Source organism: Nothobranchius furzeri, chromosome 10 (assembly GCF_043380555.1).
Source record: "Nothobranchius furzeri strain GRZ-AD chromosome 10, NfurGRZ-RIMD1, whole genome shotgun sequence".
Classification (NCBI taxonomy): Eukaryota; Metazoa; Chordata; class Actinopteri; order Cyprinodontiformes; family Nothobranchiidae; genus Nothobranchius; species Nothobranchius furzeri.
This window is the reverse complement of record NC_091750.1, coordinates 47,783,007-47,803,908: the sequence shown is the minus strand read 5'-3', so window position 1 is coordinate 47,803,908 and position 20,902 is coordinate 47,783,007. Positions and strand designations below refer to the sequence as shown.

The 20,902-nt window shown below is 40.2% G+C and overlaps 2 protein-coding genes across 4 annotated transcripts; one reads left to right on the top strand and one right to left on the bottom strand.

Annotated features, from left to right (window-relative positions):
* Window positions 1-13,188, top strand: LOC107386485 (claudin-15). Of its 3 annotated transcripts, none has more exons than XM_054730578.2 (6): window positions 1-927; window positions 3,687-3,851; window positions 6,787-6,868; window positions 6,970-7,080; window positions 7,162-7,273; window positions 12,826-13,188. In XM_054730578.2, exons 1-5 carry the CDS (start codon window positions 711-713, stop codon window positions 7,256-7,258), a joined length of 672 nt encoding a protein of 223 aa, XP_054586553.1. In that variant the 5' UTR covers window positions 1-710; the 3' UTR covers window positions 7,259-7,273; window positions 12,826-13,188. The 3 variants fall into 3 exon arrangements, with proteins under 3 accessions (XP_054586553.1, XP_015816392.1, XP_015816393.1); XM_015960906.3 differs by having other exon boundaries at window positions 2-927; window positions 12,823-13,188; XM_015960907.3 differs by lacking the exon at window positions 1-927 and adding an exon at window positions 943-2,351 and having other exon boundaries at window positions 12,823-13,188.
* sat2b (spermidine/spermine N1-acetyltransferase family member 2b) lies at window positions 9,441-17,914 on the bottom strand. Its single transcript, XM_015960908.3, has 6 exons — window positions 17,737-17,914; window positions 17,537-17,588; window positions 14,713-14,796; window positions 14,503-14,604; window positions 12,303-12,343; window positions 9,441-12,199 (listed from the first exon to the last, which is right to left on the bottom strand). The coding sequence occupies exons 1-6, from the start codon at window positions 17,797-17,799 to the stop codon at window positions 12,020-12,022; spliced, it is 522 nt and encodes a 173-aa protein (XP_015816394.1). The 5' UTR covers window positions 17,800-17,914; the 3' UTR covers window positions 9,441-12,019.
* Window positions 17,915-20,902: the final 2,988 nt, after the last annotated feature.

Sequence of the window (20,902 nt, the reverse complement as noted above, 5' to 3'; positions counted from 1 at the left end):
AGATCCATCGCACTGATTGTACCTTTGCTATTTTATTAATGGTTAACCAGCGCTAAAAAAACAAAACTTCTTTCAGACTTCAATAAATTACTAATAGTGTGTTTGCTTTCTCTTGCGTTCAGCATTTCCCTGTTAAGTATCTGCTTTATGGATCGTGAAATAACCTCCCTTAAATATGAGCTACCTATTAAATCCACAAAAAGATCAAACATTTATTGACAACTTAAATTACAATAAATTAATTAATATAACAAAGTCTCATCAGGCGATCTTTACTGTAATCTAACTTCATTTATTACGTAGCACCACAAATGTTCTATAAAACCACAACGGTTCGTGTGCGATGTTTTGAAAAATTATTTCTAATTCCTGACAAAAGTAGTTTTTTTGAAACCGTAGGTGAGACATTCTAACCCTCTACTAACAGCAGAGGAATAAATACTGTTTATTTTGTACTTACTTCTATGGAAACATCTCAGAGGACGTGAAAAGTCATCAATTTTGGGCGGGAAGAGCATGCTTAAAATCCAGCAACAGCCAACAAATCAATGTTCAAATTTCCAGGTTTGACTGCAGGAGGAAAAAAAAAGTCCTGCGCAAGTTCTCACACTCCCAAAATGTATATCAGACACAGATGTAGATAACAGAGCTCCTTGCTGGGGCAGTAGCAACTACTCCTAATTATTAATAAGATTTATTTCTTTTACAAGATGAAAGGAATTACTGAGATTATAGCACTTTTTCTGGGTTTTGTAGGATGGATACTGGTTTTTGTATCACTAGAGGATCAGTACTGGAAAGAATCCACCAACGATGGGAGCGCCATCACAACTTCAACAATCTACGAGAATCTCTGGATGTCTTGTGCGAGTGATTCCACGGGAGTCTTTAACTGTCGGGATTTTCCATCACTTCTGGCTCTCCCAGGTGAGTAAAAACATAAACTAACTTTGTTCTTTATAAGTACAAAAGAAATTACATTGCAGGCGCCTATGTAATGTACATTAAACCACTTTCTAAGGAAAAAAATGCAATAATTAAATTAATTCAATTTATTATAAACATTGTTCTTTTCTTCTGTTATTGGCATTTAGTTATTGTTTATTCTAAGGATTCAGAAGACAATACACACTTATACTGTAGGGTTGTGTGTTTGCTTCAGAATGGTTTAAACTCTGTGTTGTGTGTGTACTTGAAATGTCCTCCAGGATTATTAGGATGCAGGCTTGAAAAATAACAATTTTCTTTGAATATTCACATTAATATAAACTACAAGGCCGGATAAATACTATTTAACAAAACCAGCAAACAATACAATTATAGTAACTGAAAACTAGACGTATATAATCTATGGGAGTGATGAAAACACGATTATAAATTTCACCAGTACAGTTTCTCTAATATGAAACATCTTAAACATTTTTAAAGGCATATAATCTGCCTTAAACACATCAGGATGTTCCTTACTCTTGTTTTCAGATCCATTATGATAAAACAATCCTGAAAACTGAATGTGATTAAATAGTCCTCACTTATTTTTATAGATCTGATCAGCACAGACATACAAGCCCCTTTACATCCCGTGTGTTTAAGTTAATAACCTGTTGGAAGAGAGTAAAATGTGTCTCCTTGCACCTCTGCTCTGTGCTGAAAACGCATAATGGGCTCTTTCCAACACACTTATGTCATTCATTAGATGGGCAAACACCCTAATGTGTTGGTGCCCCAAGCAGGTCACCTCAAGGTCAGCACCAGATGACCAGCACTCACCCCGACTCACTTCAAATGTCCCCATGATCACCGTGTCTGAACATTCTTGGGATTTCATTAATAATTGTTTAATAGCACCTGACAGAGCTTGGTTTAGTCTGTGATCGGGTTTAAAAGACTTCACCTCTTTGTTGTTCTAGGTGTGGTAAAAATGTAGCCATTCATAGGTTTTAATAGAGGACAGAAGTATAAGGAAGATTATAAGAATTAATCATTCATTTGTAGCTTTCCGTAGCACTTTAGTAGCACCAAGTCTGTGGATTTGTGGCAGGCAAATCTTTTTGTTTAGTTTGAAAATAGCTTATCTGACTTTAATTTGTGTCGATGATTTCAAACAAGTTAAATACAAATAAACAAGAAAACAATGGACCCAGTAGTGGAAGCGCTGGCAGGCTTTATGGGCTTTTTGAGCTGGATTATGGTTGGTTTTGCCCTTCCACATCGATACTGGAAGGAGTCTACGATGGACGGTAACATTATTACCATTTCAACCGTCTACGAAAACCTATGGATGTCCTGTGCTACTGAGTCTACTGGAGTTCACACCTGCCGGGATTTCCCTTCTCTAATTGCACTGAGTGGTACGTTACAAAAGAGTTTATTCTGATGTACTTGGATGGTAAGCCTGAATACTACTGACTCACTCAAGTAAAAGTTGGCTTGGTGATGGTGCAATCAATCAAATTATGCAAATGTAACACAGAAGTAAATTAGTGTTCAAAAGATTTGTCAGTGTAAGCAGACAGATAAGTTGGTAAACACGGCTATAAAATCCGGGAGGAAAAAGTCAATAATTGAAAAGCAATAAACACATAAAAATGATTTAGGCAATGTCTATGCAACCAGCCTTGCGGAAACTCGCAGGCTTTGTTTTACGACATTTTTATTTGAATACAAGCAAATTCAGACATAAATATCAAAACCTTTTGGGAGACATTTCTTTCACCGGAGTGAAATATTTCACCACTTCAACATTTACAATGATATCAAAGATTAGGTTCATTTTTGTGATAATGACACTTTTCTGTAAGCTATGGTTTATTATTAACGCAACATTTTTCAACTCAAGTTATTTGACTGTTGGACAAAAGGTCATTACTCCTATGAGCGACTTCAGGAGACTAACTTTATTTAAGACAAAAACAATTCTAGAAGATCTGGAGAGGTGAGGAAAATTACAACAAATGTTGCCCTGAGCCAAACATATCAACATGTCTGTAAGTCTGTAAGTGGGATCATATCACTCCTGTGCTGGCCTCCCTTCACTGGCTTCCGATCTTTTATTGGGCGTATTTTAAATGATTGTTTTTGTTTTTAACTTCTTTCAGGGATGCCCCCCTCCCCCTCCCCCGCTACCTAGCGGCGCTCCTGAAGACATACTGGCCCTCTGTGCTCTTCTGATCAGAGCCATCAGAGCCTCCTTTGTGTCCCTCGCTCTAAGTGTCGAACTCGTGGGGATCGAGCTTTCTCGGTTCTTGCTCCATCACTGTGGAACCAGTTACCATATGAAATTAGGCAGTCTACCTCTTTGCCGCTCTTCAAGAGTCGATTGAAAACTCATTTTTTCCGCTTAGCGTTTCCAGAACATACTTGAAGTTATGTTTGTCTGTTTTTTTCTTTTTAATTAGTTTTTGACTTACTGTTTTACTTCTAACTTTTAGCCCTATGTTTTAATTATGGTGTTTTAACTTCTCTTTTTATGATCGTATGTGTTCCTGATTGTTCTAGCGCCTTGGGCGCCCAACTGGGGTTGTGGAAGGTGCTGTATAAATTAAGTTTTGATTATTTGAAACATGTCAGACACACCTTGTTCCACCAGTGGTTGTGTATGTCCAAATCATTGACTAGTGAAAGCTTGTATCATTTCAGTGCTATCATTATATTAATGTACTTTATCGTGTAATGTTTGCACACAGGGTACATTCAAGCCACCCGAGGACTGATGATTGCCTCCATTGTGCTTGGGACATTTGGCATTGTGGGTACTCTCATAGGAATGCAGTGTTCCAAAATAGGAGGCGAAAACTACGTTCTTAAGGGGAGGATAGCAGCAATCGGAGGAGTGTTCTTTATACTTCAAGGTAAACATCCGAGACAATTCTTAAAGAGAAATAAAAATCATTTCTCTGTAACATAAATGCATTTAAAACTGTAACAGAACACTGACAAACTGTACTAAAAACATTCATATAAACTGTATCATGACAACAGTGTACAGAACCAGTAGAAATTTTACTAAGAGTGTTGGGCAAAACTCCCCTAAAGGTTTAAAACTGTACTAATGTGCTGTAATAGGCTTATGGATACTAGAAATGAATGGACTAAAGTTGTAACTGTACTTGATGGATTTACTACTTAAAATTGCACATGTTTTGTGCCTTAGTTTGTTAACTAGTAACAAGTTAGAAACACAAGCATGTCAGTTAATGTGTGTCTTCTGCTCTTATGTTTTAATCTCAGCAGCAGAACATGCCCTTGTTACTTTTTAAAGTCCTTCCTGATCACGCTGCCTTCACTGAACTCAAAGTCCAAACTTCAAAGTGTTCAGCACGCTATTTATGTCAGATTATCTGAATCATCTGACCTCACTTGAAATTGTCCACTTCACAGGAAATTATTTTAGGTCCTTGAAAGCACGACTAACAGATTTAACATAAATAGATAAATTAATCCTTGAAAAAGGAAGAGACAGTAAACTGACAGCGATTTCGGTGACTTGTGGTGTCAAATTTTTCAGATCAACACATGATGTGAGACAGCTTTATTACTGTGATTCGGTTGTATTTTGACTAAACCATAAAAGAGACATTTTAGTGTCTCGGTAGACTGTGCCAGCTTGTGAAATAGGGATTATATTGCTTCCTATTTTAATGCAGAACTTGACCTCTTAAAAATGTCATCCATGTGAAGAGACAAACAGCGATAAATTTAAACAGCAAATGAGCCTCTTTATTTGATTTTTTAAAAACCTGTTAAAAGGACAGGTTTTTTTAAGGTTAAAAAATTTATTTAAAAAATTAAAAATTAAAATTAATTTAAATTTTTAAGGACACAAACTTCATTTCCCAGAGTTCAGCGAAGGAACATTGAAACATGTTAGAAGCTAAACTAGTTTTTTTATTAATAACTCTGAGGGGTAAAAGAACATATTTGTTGTTTAAGGTTGTTAGGGGTTTAAAGTTAGAGTTGTGAAACACTGAAAACCCTTTTTCCTAAATTATTTTTTCTGATTATAATCAGTCAATCTGAGTTATTCGTGCAGGCTGAACATGAAAATAGTCTCCTACACCTATCTCCTGCTTTAGCTTCTGATAGAAAATAGACGGTGAAGTTCTGGGATTAGAAAATCCTGACAGATCTACGTCACACCGTCATTTAACATTCACTGACTCACCCATCTTGACTCACGACGGGGAAGGCTGTTTTTGGTTTAGTGTCTGGGAAACAGCTGAGAATGTCCCAACTATTATAAGCTAACTGTTAGCGTCAGAAACTTCACCACACAGCAGAAGCTCCTCCAGGCTTGTGTTATTTGTGGAGATAAAACATCAACATTGCAAGTCAGTGGTAGAGTCGCAAACCCGTCCAATAATGTCCAAATATCAGGAAATAAAACTCCAAAACCTGCCATCTGAAGCTCAGCTGTGATGTGGGTCAATGCTAGTTCCTGGAAATGGCGCACCAGTATACCAGTTAAACTTTGTAGGTGGGGAAGGTCAGAAAAGGATCCGATCTATTTGTTTTTCCCTCATTTACAGTGACGGAGATATGGCTCTGGTGTTAATCAAGTTAAATTATATCTCTTTGCAACAATTTTCACAAGAAACAGAACCGTTAAAAGCAGGGCTTGTGTTGACCGGATAGTTCCCGTATTTGACCACTTATTTTGACAGAGAAAGAATAGAAAGAATTACCCTGAAGCATGCAGAAAAACTGACATTTTATTCGTTACGCACATCGCAGATGTAGCTAAATCACTCAAGAAAAGATTCCCATCTGAACATCTGAGCTGGACACTGCTCAGCGCAGCTCGCTGTCAGCGTGTACGTACAGTGCACAGCGAGCTGAAGATGTGGAGAGGGGCTTGGAGCGCGTCGCAGAACCAGAGCGCATGCAGGAAGATTCCTCCGACTGAAGCGAGACTTGTCACTTAGAAAATGTTCTCTGATTATGAAACTTTGGCTGAATAGTGCTTGTTCCTGTCTCCAATGTGGCGACACCTCCAGGAGCCATCTGAGGAAAATCCCAGAATCTCACATCCTCTTCAGCTCATAAAGCGCATATGATTACGCACAAGCATGACACGTCAACCCGGTCTCACAGTAAGACCGGGTTGGGCCTGTTCAGGTTTACGCAGACAATCTTTACATTTAGAATTGGCATACAGATGTAAAATTAATGCAGTAAAATATAAAGCATTTTATTTAAATATCCATTCATTATTTTACAAGCACAGAGAGCCGCATCAGATGGATGGAAGAGCCGCATGCGGCTCCAGAGCCGCGGGTTGCCGACCCCCGACTTAAGGCATTCATTCCTACTAGAGACCACAAATGTATTGATTAAATGGTTGAACCTATCCTTTAACAAATTTGAAGGAAGAAAGAAAATATTTGTAGTTTAAAGTTATTAGTGGTAAAGATATGTTGTTGCTGTTTTATGAATCATTTAATGAGGGAAAAGGGATTTCATGTGATATACGATTGATGCATATTTTCTACGACTAAGAATACCATTTCTACATAAATTTGAGTAAATGAGAATCTCTTGATCAACTTTTTCAAAAACTCATTTGTAATCCCATTTGCTCCGTGCTGTACATGAGCTTATTTGGAGTTTTCTCTGCTTCTACTAAAGCATTATTTAGTTGCACAATGGCAATGCTAGTATAAAGATGATTGCACAAGACTGCAAATGTCTGCATCAAACCTTTAAACATTTTACCTGAAACTGTTATCTTTAACTTATTTGTAAAGCTTGTAAATTAAACTATATTTAACGTCTTTGTGTTCGAAGGGCTCTGCACCATGATTGCCGTGTCTTGGTATGCAGCCAACATCACCCAGCAGTTCTTTGACCAATTTTATGCAGGAATAAAGTGAGTTCACATTAAAAGTTATCAGTTGTTAAAAAACATTATACAACAATTGTTAGGCATTCTTCGCCATGGGATAAAGAAATAAGATGAATGTATTGCAGGTATGAGATTGGACAGGGCCTCTACATCGGCTGGTCTTCTGCTGTCCTTGCACTCTGTGGAGGCTCGTGTCTGTTATGTGCCTGCATATCCAACAGCCCTGGTGAAAAAACGTGAGAAGCAGTTTACAAATGTTTCTGTTCTTTATAAAAACAGAGTAAGTTTTCAAGTCTGAAATAATGTTTTTGTTTTAGCCCTTATCCGTACCACCCACCCTCCAGAGGACAGGTGCGGTCAACAGTAGCAACGTCTCAAACTCCCAGCAACTATGGAAGAAACGCTTACGTCTGAGAAGTCCAAGGAAAGGTTTGTGACTCTACAAATGATTCGCAACATCTTTTATTTACTAAGAAATACTTACATATGTATATTTTCTATGAGATAATGTACGTTGGATTATGCACATTTTCAAATTGAACAGATGTTTAGCTGATCATATAATGTTAATGTGTATAGATTCCTCATGTAAACATGCGTTTTTTCCCCTGTTTATTTAATCTAATGAATGACTTGATTTGTTAATATCAATTCCAATCCTTCTAGGGAGGTTGTGAGACTAACTATTTTGTGTAGGTCAGTACTGCTCTGACCATGTCTGACCATGTTATTTTAAAGAGGACATATTGTGCAAAACTCACATTTTGCATCATTTGGTGCTGCCATGTTGCCTCTATAAACAATCCAAACATAAAAAAATCCATCCATTTTAGGTCAGTGTTTGGTTTCAGGAATGATGAGCTTAAAACAAGCAGTCTAAAAAAATTCCCATTTTTTTTACGTCACAAACAGAGACATTTGCATATTGGAGCTTCTCAGCTTATAGCAGCCTGAGCAGGGGATGGGTGGGTGGGGCCAGGTCTAGCTTGTTTGTCTTAAGTTGACAGAACCCTTAAACAGCTCGTTCTGACAAGGTACTGGAAATGTCAAGAGTAAAACTGCAGATATCACTTTAAATAGGAAGGATTTTAAGCAAAGAACTTCATAACATAAATCTGCCTTGGTCTTGGCCCTGTTCAAACTAGCTGTTAGTTTGTTCATCTGGTCAGAACTGATAAGCTAACGCATCTGTTTCTTAAAAACTACGTTTTAAAGATCTATCTAAAACCAGTAAGGTATACACTGTTTGAATTTTATACAGAAACACTGTTCAAAGTATATGAACTCTCGTTAAAAAATGCGTTCTACACGAGTGAGCAAATAGCTGAAAATGTCAAAAATGTCTGACTCAGGTCTATTTCAGACTCACTGTCACTATTCAGTATGTGCTCATTTGTTTGAATTGTAGACATGGCTGTAATACTGTTGTGTCTGATTTAACATCAGAAATATGTAATTAAAGAATGATATAAGTGGATTTAGATGAACCAATGAATAGCTGCTGCAGTTTATTTTACTAAATGTACATTTAAAATATTAACAGCATCTTTTCCCAAAACTATGCACTTCCTCAGAAGAGACTTCCTCCCAAAGCAGCGTAGAAAAAAACCCACATGCAGATTAGTTTGTAAGGGGCTAACAATGGCTTTGAGATTCATGGATTAATAATCTTCCATTTGTTGTGCAAAGATATCAAAAATGCTCAAAAGGCTCTTCTCTTTATGAGAGTAATCCCATCATTCTTCATCTGAAAGACAAATAATCTGACAAGGCTTAAAGGAATAAAACTCTTATGTAAGATCTTTAATATGTTTAAGGAGTAAATCTGCTTCATTATGTTGTGTGCTTCTGCATATCTGTGTGGTATGGCAACTGCTTTGCAGTGGATAAGAAAGTTCTGTAAACCATTGTGAATGTTGGATGGAAGATGGTATAAAACCTGCCCACTATCACATCCAGAGTGAAAGATGCAGAAGAGCCTCCTGCATCTTGAAGACCCCACCCACCCAGCAAACACACCGTTTATGTCACTCCTCTGTGGCAGGAGGCTGCAGAGCATCAGGTGCCTAATCCGCCCCAGCTGTGGACCAGCTTCTACACTGAGCTCAGACAGAACACTAATGCCTCCAAAACAAACATCAGTGGTCTTCCAAAAACTGTGCAAAGAAATCAGCTTCTGCTTATTATGACCATCAGTGCCTTGACTTTAAGATTTTCTGTTAATTTTATGTTTATTGTTTATTTATTTGGCAGACACTTTTATCCAAAGCGACTCACAATTTATCACCTATAGGGCTTGTTGTGATCTGTGGGGGAAACCAGAGTACCCAGAGGAAACCCACACATGCCTGGGGAGAACACGCAACACCACGCAAAAAGGCAGCAGCCTAGTTTCGAACCTGCAACCTTCGTGCTGCGAGGCGGCAGTGCTAAAACTGTGCCACCAAGCAGCCCGAGGCCTCCAATCTAGTCTAGTTGTGTTGTCTTTAAAGCATTTATCCGGGACCTTGAGATCGTTATCATACTGAATTATGCAGAAGCAAATAGGACTGGACAATAATTAATCTGGAACCTTAATGTAAAAAGTCCACTAAAGTAAATTATCAGTCAAGCAATCAATCAATTTTATTTGTAGAGCACCTTCCACAACGTTATCAGAAGCCCAAGGTGCTGAACAGCATCATCATAAAAACATTCCCAGTACCTGGGCATTAAAAGCAAGATAAAAACATAAAATCATAAAATAACAAGCAAGCAATATTACAAATACAGAGAGATAATGGAATAAGACTAATCAATTAAAAACAAATGGTGGACAAAATAAGATCAAGCATCCTGATCAAAAAGAAGACGTATTAAAAACCATAATGTCAGGGCAATTCAAAGAACCCTACTGTTGAAAAGCAATCAAATAAAAATGAGTCTTTAGATGAGACTTAAAGACTTGAAGGGACGGCGCCTGCCTAATGCTCAATGGCAATTCATTCCACAGAGTTGGAGCCAAAACAGAAAATGCACGATAACCCCTTGATCGATATTTCGACTGGGGGACCACCAGGCGTCCCTGCTCGGCTGAGCGAAGAGACCGAGATGGAGCATACCTGTGCAAAAGTGCAGTAATGTAAGAGGGGGCACTGCCCTGGAGGGCCTTATAAACGATAGTTAAGATCTTAAATTTAGCTCGGTATTGCACCGGGAGCCAGTGCAGAGCATTCAGCACTGGGGTAATGTGCTCTCGACATCTAGTACCTGTCAGGAACCTATAGCCACTGAGTTCTGTACAAATTGGAGCCGTGCAACCATGCACTGGGCCAGACCAGCATACAGAGCGTTACAGTAGTCCAGACGGGACAGGACGAAAGCATGCAACACAGACTCCAGATGAGCTCCACAGCAGAGGCCTGATCCTGGATAGTCGTTTCAGGTTAAAAAAAAACAGGACCTCACCACTGTATTTACGTGAGTTTCAAGATTAAGTGAGGAGTCAATTTTTATCCCCAAATTACTGACTATTTTCTTTTCATAGGGGGTCAATGGGCCAAGGTCAATATCAGCACCTGAGCCATTTCTTCTGCCAGGACTAAGTATTATGACTTCCGTTTTGCTCTCATTTAGGTGCAAAAAATTAGAAGCCATCCAACATTTTATGTCCTTCAAACAGTCCAATGAAGGAGAAACAGATCTGTCCTCCCCACTTCGAAGAGGGAGATAGATCTGGCAGTCATCAGCAAAAAAATGAAATTTCACATTATGCTGATGAAGGAGGACTCCAATAGGAAGCAAATACACTGCAAATAGAGGACCAAGGACAGAGCCCTGTGGCACACCCCAGTGAAGTCTCACGCAGGCTGACGTCACCTCACCCATCTGAACACTAAATGTCCTGTCATGAAGGTAGGAGCGAAGCCATTGGAGGGCCTGCCCAGTTATCTCCACCCAATGCTGTAGTCGGTCCAGAAGGACTTTGTGGTCGACTGTATCAAAAGCTGCAGATAAGTCCAGCAATAGTAGGACAACATCGTTATCCATGTCACAGGCTAAAAACGTGTCATTAAAAACCATTAAAAGAGCAGATTCAGTGCTGTGACCTGCCCTGAACTCTGACTGAAAGGTTTCCCATAAATCATTTGTGTTCATAAAGGCAACCAATTGTGAATACACGACCTTCTCCAGCAGTTTGGAAAGAAAAGGGAGTTTTGAGATGGGCCTGTAATTAGCTAAGGTTGTCACATCCAGCCCCGGCTTTTTTAACATAGGATGAATAACAGCCTTCTTAAACAAGGATGGAACCATTCTAGAAGTAAGACTGCCATTTATGATTGCCAAAAGTAAAGGGCCTATCACTGGAAAGAGTTCTTTATAAATTCTCGAGGACAGTACATCACAAGGTTTAAGCTGAGCGACCAGTTTTTCCCAAGTCCGATAATGATACAGGATCAAATGTTTCCAGTGTAGCCTGGGGCGGCTCTGGGAGGAGAGTCAGGTGGTGAGTTTGTAATGGCAGCTCGAATAGCTGTAACCTTATAAACAAAAAAGTGAAGAAAGTCATTACAAATTTTCAACTGTGGGAGGCAAAGAACTACAATCAGAGAACTCAAGTAGCGAATTTACTAAAGAAGAAAGAGTGTGTGGATCATGAGAATTTTTTTCCACGATATCAGCAAAGAACTGTGTGTGTGTGTGTGTGTGTGTGTGTGTGTGTGTGTGTGTGTGTGTGTGTGTGTGTGTGTGTGTGTGTGTGTGTCTGGACCACTTAGGGACTCTTCCTGTTTTTAAACTGATTCACAAAGTTTTCTGGAACTGATGGATTAATTTATGGAATAAAATAATAACCAGTTCAGTTCACACACTCAGGGTTTCTAATGCCTGGTTGTGTTGGCGCCACCTATTGGCTAGAAATCGTATCAGATTTGATTAAAGCTCAGCTTCTGGTCTGAGTGCACAACAGCAACACCATGTTGTTTAAAGGGGAATTGCTGGATCAGGGTTGGTTTGTTTTTAAAAAGTCCCCATCCCGAAATACAGTCAAAATAAAATCTAAAAATCTAATTAAATTATGAGATTCTGTGCACTGGGGAAGAGAACACAAGGAGGAAACAAACCCGGTGTGTTACTTCAAGTGACCTTTATGGGGTTCAAACCAACCAGCATATTATCTGTTTTTATAAGAAACATCTAGATTTTAGGAGCATCATTGGCTAAATTGTCCAGGTTTTGTCCGTCAAAGCGAACAAAGTGCCAGCCTTCGCTAACGGTCAGGTCCTGGCCTCCTTTAGCTGCATAAAAGTCACGAGACGGAGTGTTCCAGTTCAGCACAGACAGCTGCAGCCGCACACACTGCTTGCTTCTTCCCACCTGAGCAAACACAACAATCCTCTGTTTAATTGTGGAGTCAGTAGCATGAAAACAGCTGATTCACATATTGTGATCACTTTCAAAATGCGTAAACATACAAAACCTCAGCAACTTTGCACAGTAAGCCCTTGCCAATGCCATTTCCTGAGGAAATTAAAAACAAGACAGTCAATTGAAAGTAAGAGTGCAAAGGATCATCACTGATCCGCGATCTCTCTCTACGGTCCGGCACACGCATGATCCGCGGATTGGTCAGGTGAAGGGTCGAGGCGCCTCCTGTTCAATCCAAACGAGTAAAGCACAGCGGCGGTCATGGCTGAGGAGGAGAGGAGCTTGAAAAACCACCTGCATTGTTTAAGTCACATGTATGGGAGCATGTTGGCTTTCCTATGAAATACAATGATGACACAAACTGCAGTCATGAACACACATGCACGTGCCTCCAGTCTGATGGTGCAGCACCGCTCACACGTACCTCCGATCGCTGTAAGGACGGAGGGAGGTGGTGCGCGCAAACTGCCTGGGACAATTATTACATTACAGTGACCAACTTGATTTGATGTAACTGAATTATTAATCTGGTAAATAAACTAACTTTAATATCTTTTATCTTTACGGTAAAGCAGACCCTCAGAGCTGTCGAGGGTCCCCTGACTGCTGACGTGTGGACCAGCCGTGCTACAGAGGCGTACCTTGGTGTGTCCTGCCATTACAATGGTGTTCTGCTGAGCTGTGGTGGCCTCATGGAGGGGGCCATCGGCTTGAACACTGTTGCTAACCACTTAAACCTTCTCCCTCTCCTGATAATAACACTTTATTTTCTTTGACATTGAATGTGCTACTACTAGTTTACCCTTTTAATTATAGATTCACTAGAATAAATACAATAAAGTTTATCTCTCAGCAAATAGAATATTTACTAAGAAATCACAATGTAACCATAGAAACAGTACTTGGTATTTATGTTGTGTGCGTGGATGTGTGTGTGTGTGGGGTGGGGGTGGGGGGGGTGGGGGGGGGGGGGGGCTGGTGTTGGTGTGTGTGTGTGTCTGCTTTGTCTTCTCCATCCCCAGTAAGTCGTGGAGGATGGCTGCTTATACTGAGCCAGGATTCTCTGGATGTTTCTTCCTGTTAAAAGGGAGTTTTCCTCTCCACTGTCGCCAAATGCTTGCTTAGTATGATGATTGCTGTAAAGTCACTGACACTTGTCAGTGTCTTGATGCAATTTGCTGGGTTCCTTATATAGGAAACTTTTTACTGATTGGCTTAATGAACTGAACTGCATTGGAATGTTTACTGTGTGAAGTGCCTTGAGACGACTCTTGTCGTGATTTGGCGCTATATAAATAAACTTGAATTGAATTTCCTGAGTTAAGATTGGAAGACGAAGCACTTCAACCTTGCCATCATGCCCCTAGTGAACACAAGTCATTGTTGTGCACAATTTATTTTTGGTTTTAGGTGCCTACACCTCCATCTGACTGTGGCATTTGTATTAACAGGTTACAAAGTTAATTAAAAGTTGTTTGGTAAGCTATCATCTTGTCTTTATTACTAGATGGCACATAGCTGATCACACTTCAAACTAGAAGCTAATGATGGGTATATTAGAGCATCCTGGTGCAATAAGCTAAACTTTTATGAATGGCACGATTAGTCGACTAATCGTCAACAAAACTGGTGATTAGTCGACTATTACAATAGTCATTTGTGGCAGCCCTATGTGTCTCCTGTGAGCCAATATTGCAGCGTCGACAATTGTAATTTGATGAAAACCAGCAAAAAGCTCCAGATTTGTTTAAAGTGGTTGCAGGAACCAAATTTTACCAAATGATGTCATTTTTACTTCATTTCAACATAATGCACCTTTAACGTGGTGGGACCTGAAATATTGTTGGGGGAAATGTGTAAAAGAGGAGTAAAGAAAAACAAACAATGCTTCAGAAAGGTGAGGAAATAAGTGAAAGCAGGACACGCAGCGTGAGCATATTTATGGCAAGCCATTTTATCATTTAATCAGCAATCGGACCTCTCTGTAATTCTTATTTTTATAGCAAGTTGCAAACTGAGATTCTAAAAAAAATAAAGAGAAAGCAAAGCTATTTGTGTTTGCTGTTTCTATTCTTTCTGCTGATTCGTAAAATAATCTGATCCGTGATCCAATCTGAACCGCGAGTTTTTGATCCGTTGCACCACTAACTGAAAGTAAGCACTAAAACATGAATATTTACACATTTGTGCATTCATAAAAATAAAAGTAAAATGTTCAGCAGGTTATTAAGATGTCTTTAACACATTTATACCTCTGAATTCTGGCATCACATACAGGTCCTCCAGATAAAGTGACCGTCCCTTCCACGTGCTATAGGTGTAGAAGTACAGGGCGTATCCAACAACTGTGAATCCTGCCAAGAAACAAAAACAAGTATTCAAAATGAGAAGCCTCAGAAAGACACAAATATTGTGGAAATTTTGTTTTAGTTGTATTAAGATGATCCTAATGAACAGTTTACCTTCTTTAGATTTAAGCTCCTCAGGAATTTCAGCAACGAGGCATTCGAAAAATGGATTCTGGCAGAAACCGTCTCGTTGCAGTTCTAACCGTACACAAGAAAAGTTACCAAATGGGCACATATGAAGATGAATATCATCATTCTTCCTAAATATGGCACAACATGAAATTCCAGGGCAACAAAATGAAGTACAGAAAAAGGTGAACATTTTCATCCTGCCTTTCATTATCACTGTTACATGACAACGCCACACAAACCACATTGGGACCCATTTTTCCCGGCGTTCTGTCAGAACACCTAGCTTGTAGCTAACATTCATATCAGATTCTGCCAACGAAATGGCTCTAAAACAATTCATACGTAAATGTTTTGCATATTTATTGCAAAATCTAATTTTTCTGCTGCTTTAGTGCTGCAACAACATAATATTAATAAGAAATGATTATACCTTGTGTTTTACAGCACTGTTAATGCTTCAGATTATTAAGAATGCGTTGTTTCAGCTGTGAGATTAGTCGATGGGATCAATGAAAAAGAACGTTTGTCACGGACTCCATGGAAACGTTAAGAGAATTCACAAAAAGTGGTTTTCCATCGGTTTTGTGACTGGCATATTTTTGTGAGTTTAGAAAAGAAGCAGATGAGACAGCATGTTCGACAATTTTGTTTTTCATCTGACAATATTAGAACATGTCCGTAATGTCTGAGGTGTTTTTATAAACAATGTATACCTAATACTCCTGGACAGGGTATGAATTACACAGAGGCTTGTGGGGGAGCCCAGTTATTGACCCTTTGCACCGACGTCACCTAATCACGTGGGTCCACCAAGCTGGACGGCAAAAGCATGTAAACAGTGAGCGACACGAGTACTAAACAAAGGGAAAAGTAGAGCCTGAAATTGTTTTGCGATCAAAACCAAAGCAAAACTCCAGCATTCCTTCAACTAGTTCATGCCCAGTTCAGTTATCAGAAGAAGTAGCGCATCTAGCGGGGGCTCATAGAGAGCGGTATGTTAACTAGCTTACCAACGTTAGCTTACATTCTCTCTGCAGCTGTTCACCGATGTAAACATGTTGCTGACTTTGCCTAAATTCACCCCTCTGGAATTATAACTTTATGTTATAAACAGCGTTTCACTTTACACCAAAGCTGATGGTTAAAAAGTCCGGATCTCTACCAGCTTCTGTTACTGGTGGGGTTACCGGGTTCAGCTGCTGCTCTCACACCAGAATGAGAAGATCTCTGAACGGCGACGCTCATATAAATAAATAAATAACGTAATTTTATCACACGTAATCATACATCGGAGCTTTAATATTGTTAATTATTATCTCGCTTTACACTACAGTGGACGGCGCACAACCTCCGTGGTGAAATACCCATCCATCAGGATGTTCAATAACTAGTATAAACACATCACATTTACCCCTGTCCCTGTCTTCCTCGTGAAATAAATTAATGTTAATCTTACCCGTTAAAAACATGCTCGCTGCAAATCTGAGGCCTGCTAGTCCGCTTGATTGATCGCTGTGGTTCATCTCCGTCCTCAGTCTCCATCAAAGTTATTAAAAAAACTAAACGAGTTGAGTTTACATCCTTTAGTGCAGCCAACCACGCAGCAAGCTAAAACCATTTTACTGTAAAATCAACTAAATAAAAGTGATAAAAGGCTACAAACTGGCTTGTTTTGACTACCTTCACTTGAGTTTCAATGGATATAACCGGTCTTTTTGCCGTCCATCATGGTGAAGGCGGTGGTCTCATGAGTGGCGTGACGTCACGTGCAAAGTGTAACTTGGGGGGGGGGGGGATTTCTGTTTGGCCTAGGCCCCCAAAATGCCTTGAAACGGCCCTGGGTGTGTGACAGTTTTGACGATGGTCTGAATTGTAGCAGATGTATAAATATTACATGTGTGTAACTTATTGTTTTATACAGGTAAAAACGTGTAGTGGAGATAAATCTACTTACATTTTCCTTTTCAAACTTTTTTCTTTGTTTTCTTGTTTTTATTTAACTATTTTCCTGTCCTCTGTCCCTCATCTTCCTTCATCTCCTCTAAACTCTCCAGAAAAACTGCTGCTTGGAGTCTTACATTTTTACCTCATCAGTTACTTTTGAGCAGATCAAAGGGATCTTCTGACCGCAAAGCAAAGCGCACGTTTCGATGCTGCGTCAGTGAGCTGAAATCATCGCAGCACATGATGAGCGAGTGCGTCAGGCACAATTAAAAGACAGAATACCAGAGGACATAAATAGACATGAACGGTCGTGTGTTAATTATAGTTTTTTGGTTGCTCCACTTTGAGAATGTGCCGTGCGCAGAACGCAGCTGCCTGGAGCGCACCAATGCCCCCCCATGATTTGATCCCTGCTTCTGGATAAAAAAAATGGACATTATCATGAATGCAATCCATGCTGGATAGACCCTCTAGGTCAGGGCGCCCAATCCTGGTCCTGGAGAGCTAGTATCTAGCATATTTTACCTTTAACCCTGCTTCAACACACCTGATTTCAATCAGCAGGTGATTAACAGGCTTCTGCAGAGCCTGATGAGCTGCTGCACAGGTGTGTCAACCACTGAATCAAGCGTGTTGGGAGCAGAAAAACCACAAAACCTGCTGGAGGCCGGCCCTCTGGGACCAGGATTGGGCACCACCGCTCTAGGTCTGGTCAGGGCTGGACGCCACTGCCCAGAACAGTGACATCTACTGGGACAATGATGAAACATTTGAAAAAAGTTAGAAATTTTCCACTATGTAAAATTATATATATTGAATCAGATTCTTGCTTTCACACCTTACCCCTGCTTAGCTGAATTACCTTCATGTGAAATCTTCACTTGGTCGGGCATTTTTTCATAAACCGCGAGCTCCTGTGAATTAATGTAATAATAGTATGGCTTAAAACACGCAACCTTTAAGTAAATAATTTAGAAACATATTTATCTGCTCACTGTAGCAATAGGCTACTGTATCATGTGTGCACCTAAAATAGCCGCTGTAGCGCAAATGCCAACTCACCATGATCATCCTGGAAACATCTTTGCAGTCTTCTTTTGTTGCAGCTCGTACTCTGAAATTCATGTCTGCAGCAGGAGAACTAACTCCGTTAGGACAGTTAATATATGATATCTATGTTAAATTCGGCCTAGCGGGAAATGACTAAAGATCACAGGAAGCGGATGTGGTAAGAAGTTCTTCAAAATAAAGGATCGCTGTCTTAAATTTTTTAATTGAATCAAGTTTGATCTGCTTTATGCAGATGATGTGGTCCTGTTGGCTTCATCAGAATGTGATCTTCAGCTTTAGCTGGAACAGTTAGTAGCCGAGTGTGAAGCAGCTGGGATGAGAATCAGCTCCTCTAAATCTGAGACCATGGTCTTGATTCAGAAAAGGGTAGAATGTCTTCTCCGGGTCAGGGATGAGATCCTGTCCCAAGTGGAGGAGTTTAAGTATCTCGTGGTCTTGTTCACGAGTGAGGGAAAACTGGAGCATGAGATCGATAGGCGGAATAGTGCTGCATCTGCAGTGATGTGGTCGTTGTAACGGTCTGTCGTGGTGAAGAGAGAGCTGAGTCAGAAGGCGAAGCTCTCGATTTACCGGTCGATCTACGTTCCTACCCTCACCTATGGTCATGGGTAGTGACTGAAAGAACGAGATCGTGGACACAAGCGGCCGAAATGAGTTTTCTCCAAAGAGTGGCTGGGCTCTCCCTTAGAGATAGGGTGAGAAGCTCGGTCATTTGGGAGGGGCTTGGAGTAGACCCGCTGCTCCTCCACATCGAGAGGAGCCAGTTGAGGTGGCTCGGACATCTGATCAGGATGCCTCCTGGGCGCCTCCCTGGTGAGGTTTTCCGAGCACGTCCAACTGGGAGGAGACCTAAAGGTAGACCCAGGACACGGTGGAGGGACTATGTCTCTCACCTGGCCAGGGAACGCCTTGGGATTCCCCCGGAGGAGCTGGCCCAAGTGGCTGTGGAGATGGAAGTCTGGGCCTCTCGCCTTAGGCTACTGCCCCCGTGACCCGACTCCGGATACGCGGATGAAATTGGATGGATGGAAGTTTGATCAATTAACTTCCTCCATTCAACCAGAAAAAGTTATAAAGTTATAGAATAGAATAGAATAGAATAGAATAGAATAGAATAGAATAGAATAGAATGAAAACTACTCATTCATCAAAGTCCAGTCAAGACACACACACACACACACACACACACACACACACACACACACACACACACACACACACACAAATACCTAAACAAAAGCACTGCTGAGGATGTGACCAGGCCTGTTGCTGTGGCGACAGGAGGGCAGTAATGGAGTTAAGCTGTCCAGAGAGACTGCACCGCTGAAGAGCAGAGGCAGTGCAGCACTAAATGGTTCTGTTGTTGCACTGCGGTGCATCAACCCACAGAAAACTCTCAATTTCAGACCCATTCATGGTGAAAGTTAGACTCACACTGTGCTCTGCTTCCTACCGCAGCGCTGCAGCTGCTGAATAAAGGTAAGTAAAATTAACTGCTAAAGATAGACTTACTTATATTATATTACATGAACATCCCATTAACTGCTGGCAACATTGTAATTGGGTGTAAATGATGGATGATTGAGCACAAAATGCTGCACTTTAAAGCTTGTAACACTTTTGCACTGAGATGACTCCAGCTTTATTTTAAAAACAGTAACATTTTAGCACACTGTTGTCATGATTTGTTATCATAACGGAGAATTTTTTCTGCATCATCCTATTTGTTTGTCAAAGTGCACAAATCTGTAGAAAAAGTGTGGTTACAGAAAAAAGTTACAAGGACTTTTAAAAGTTTATTCAGCAGGGTGCATAAATACAGCATGCACTTAAATTAAGGTGTGATGTAAATAAAAATTTTAATAAAACATCTGGATGTGCAATGGAACAGTAACAGCACTCCAATCTGTGAACGGACAAAATCCCAAAGGTCACAGGAAACTAGAAACAGGCGTTTTCAGCGGCAAACAAGTTGAATATCCTGTAAAATAATTTACATATATATAAATGTATATATATATATATATATATATATATATATATATATATATATATATATAATCATAGGCGCTTCCGGAGCTGGAGGATGTCAGATTCTGGGATTCTCCTCAGCTCCTGGATGTGTTGCCAAATTGGAGACAGGAACAAGCACTATTCAGCCAAAGTTTCATAATCAGGGAACATTTTCTAAGTGACAAGTCTCTGAGAGACAGGGTTTGGAAAACACTCGCTTCAGTGGGAGGAACCTTCTCACATGCGCTCTGGTTCTGAGAGCCTGGATTTGTATTCTGAACAGTCTAAACATGTTTTTAAAAGAAACGTATGACAAAAGTGGCACCTGCTCAGTTAAACCACCAACAGGGTGAAAAATATCAAAATATTGTAGGCAGAGACGGGCTACAACTTCTGGATCATCTTTATATAAATCGTTTTATTGATTATCTTCTTATGAAAGATAACTTTGACGTACACGAGCGACCAGGCGCGTTGCAAGATTTTCAAAAGTGTGGGGGATGTTGTCTGTGCCTAAAATAATTTCATGTTATTCATCTTGTTAGTTTAATTTCCATAATAGCGGAGCAGGTGCGAATTTTAGACGCGTCACGCATGTCTCCGTTTTAAACATGTTTAAACTGTTCAGAATACAAATCCAGGCTCTGTCTCGTTAGATTGGTGTAACTAAAGTTTGTACTGAATGAAACTTTACATTAAACCATGTTGAAAAGAAAAGGATCCGATTAAATCATTTCCCCTCATTTACAGTCACGACGTACAGCGCAGTGCGCATGGCTCTGGGGTTAATCAAGTTTAGTTTTTTCTCTTTGCAACAATCTTCACAAGAAGGCAAAACAGTTAAATGGCAGGTTACAGATATTTACATTTGACTGTATTTTGATGGATAAACTCAAGGATGTTGGTTGTTTTGAAAGAATTACCCCGACGCACACTGATGCGCATGGATGAGCTGACATTTAATACGCACATCGCAGAGGTAACTTGATTCCCATCAGAACATCAGAGCTTTATACTGGACATGTGTTCAGCACGGCTCGGAGCGCCCACGGTGGACAGTGAGCTGAAGATCTGAGGGGTTCGCAGCGCAGCGCAGAACCACGGTGCATACAATAAGATTTCCTCCCACTGAAGCGGTCTGGAA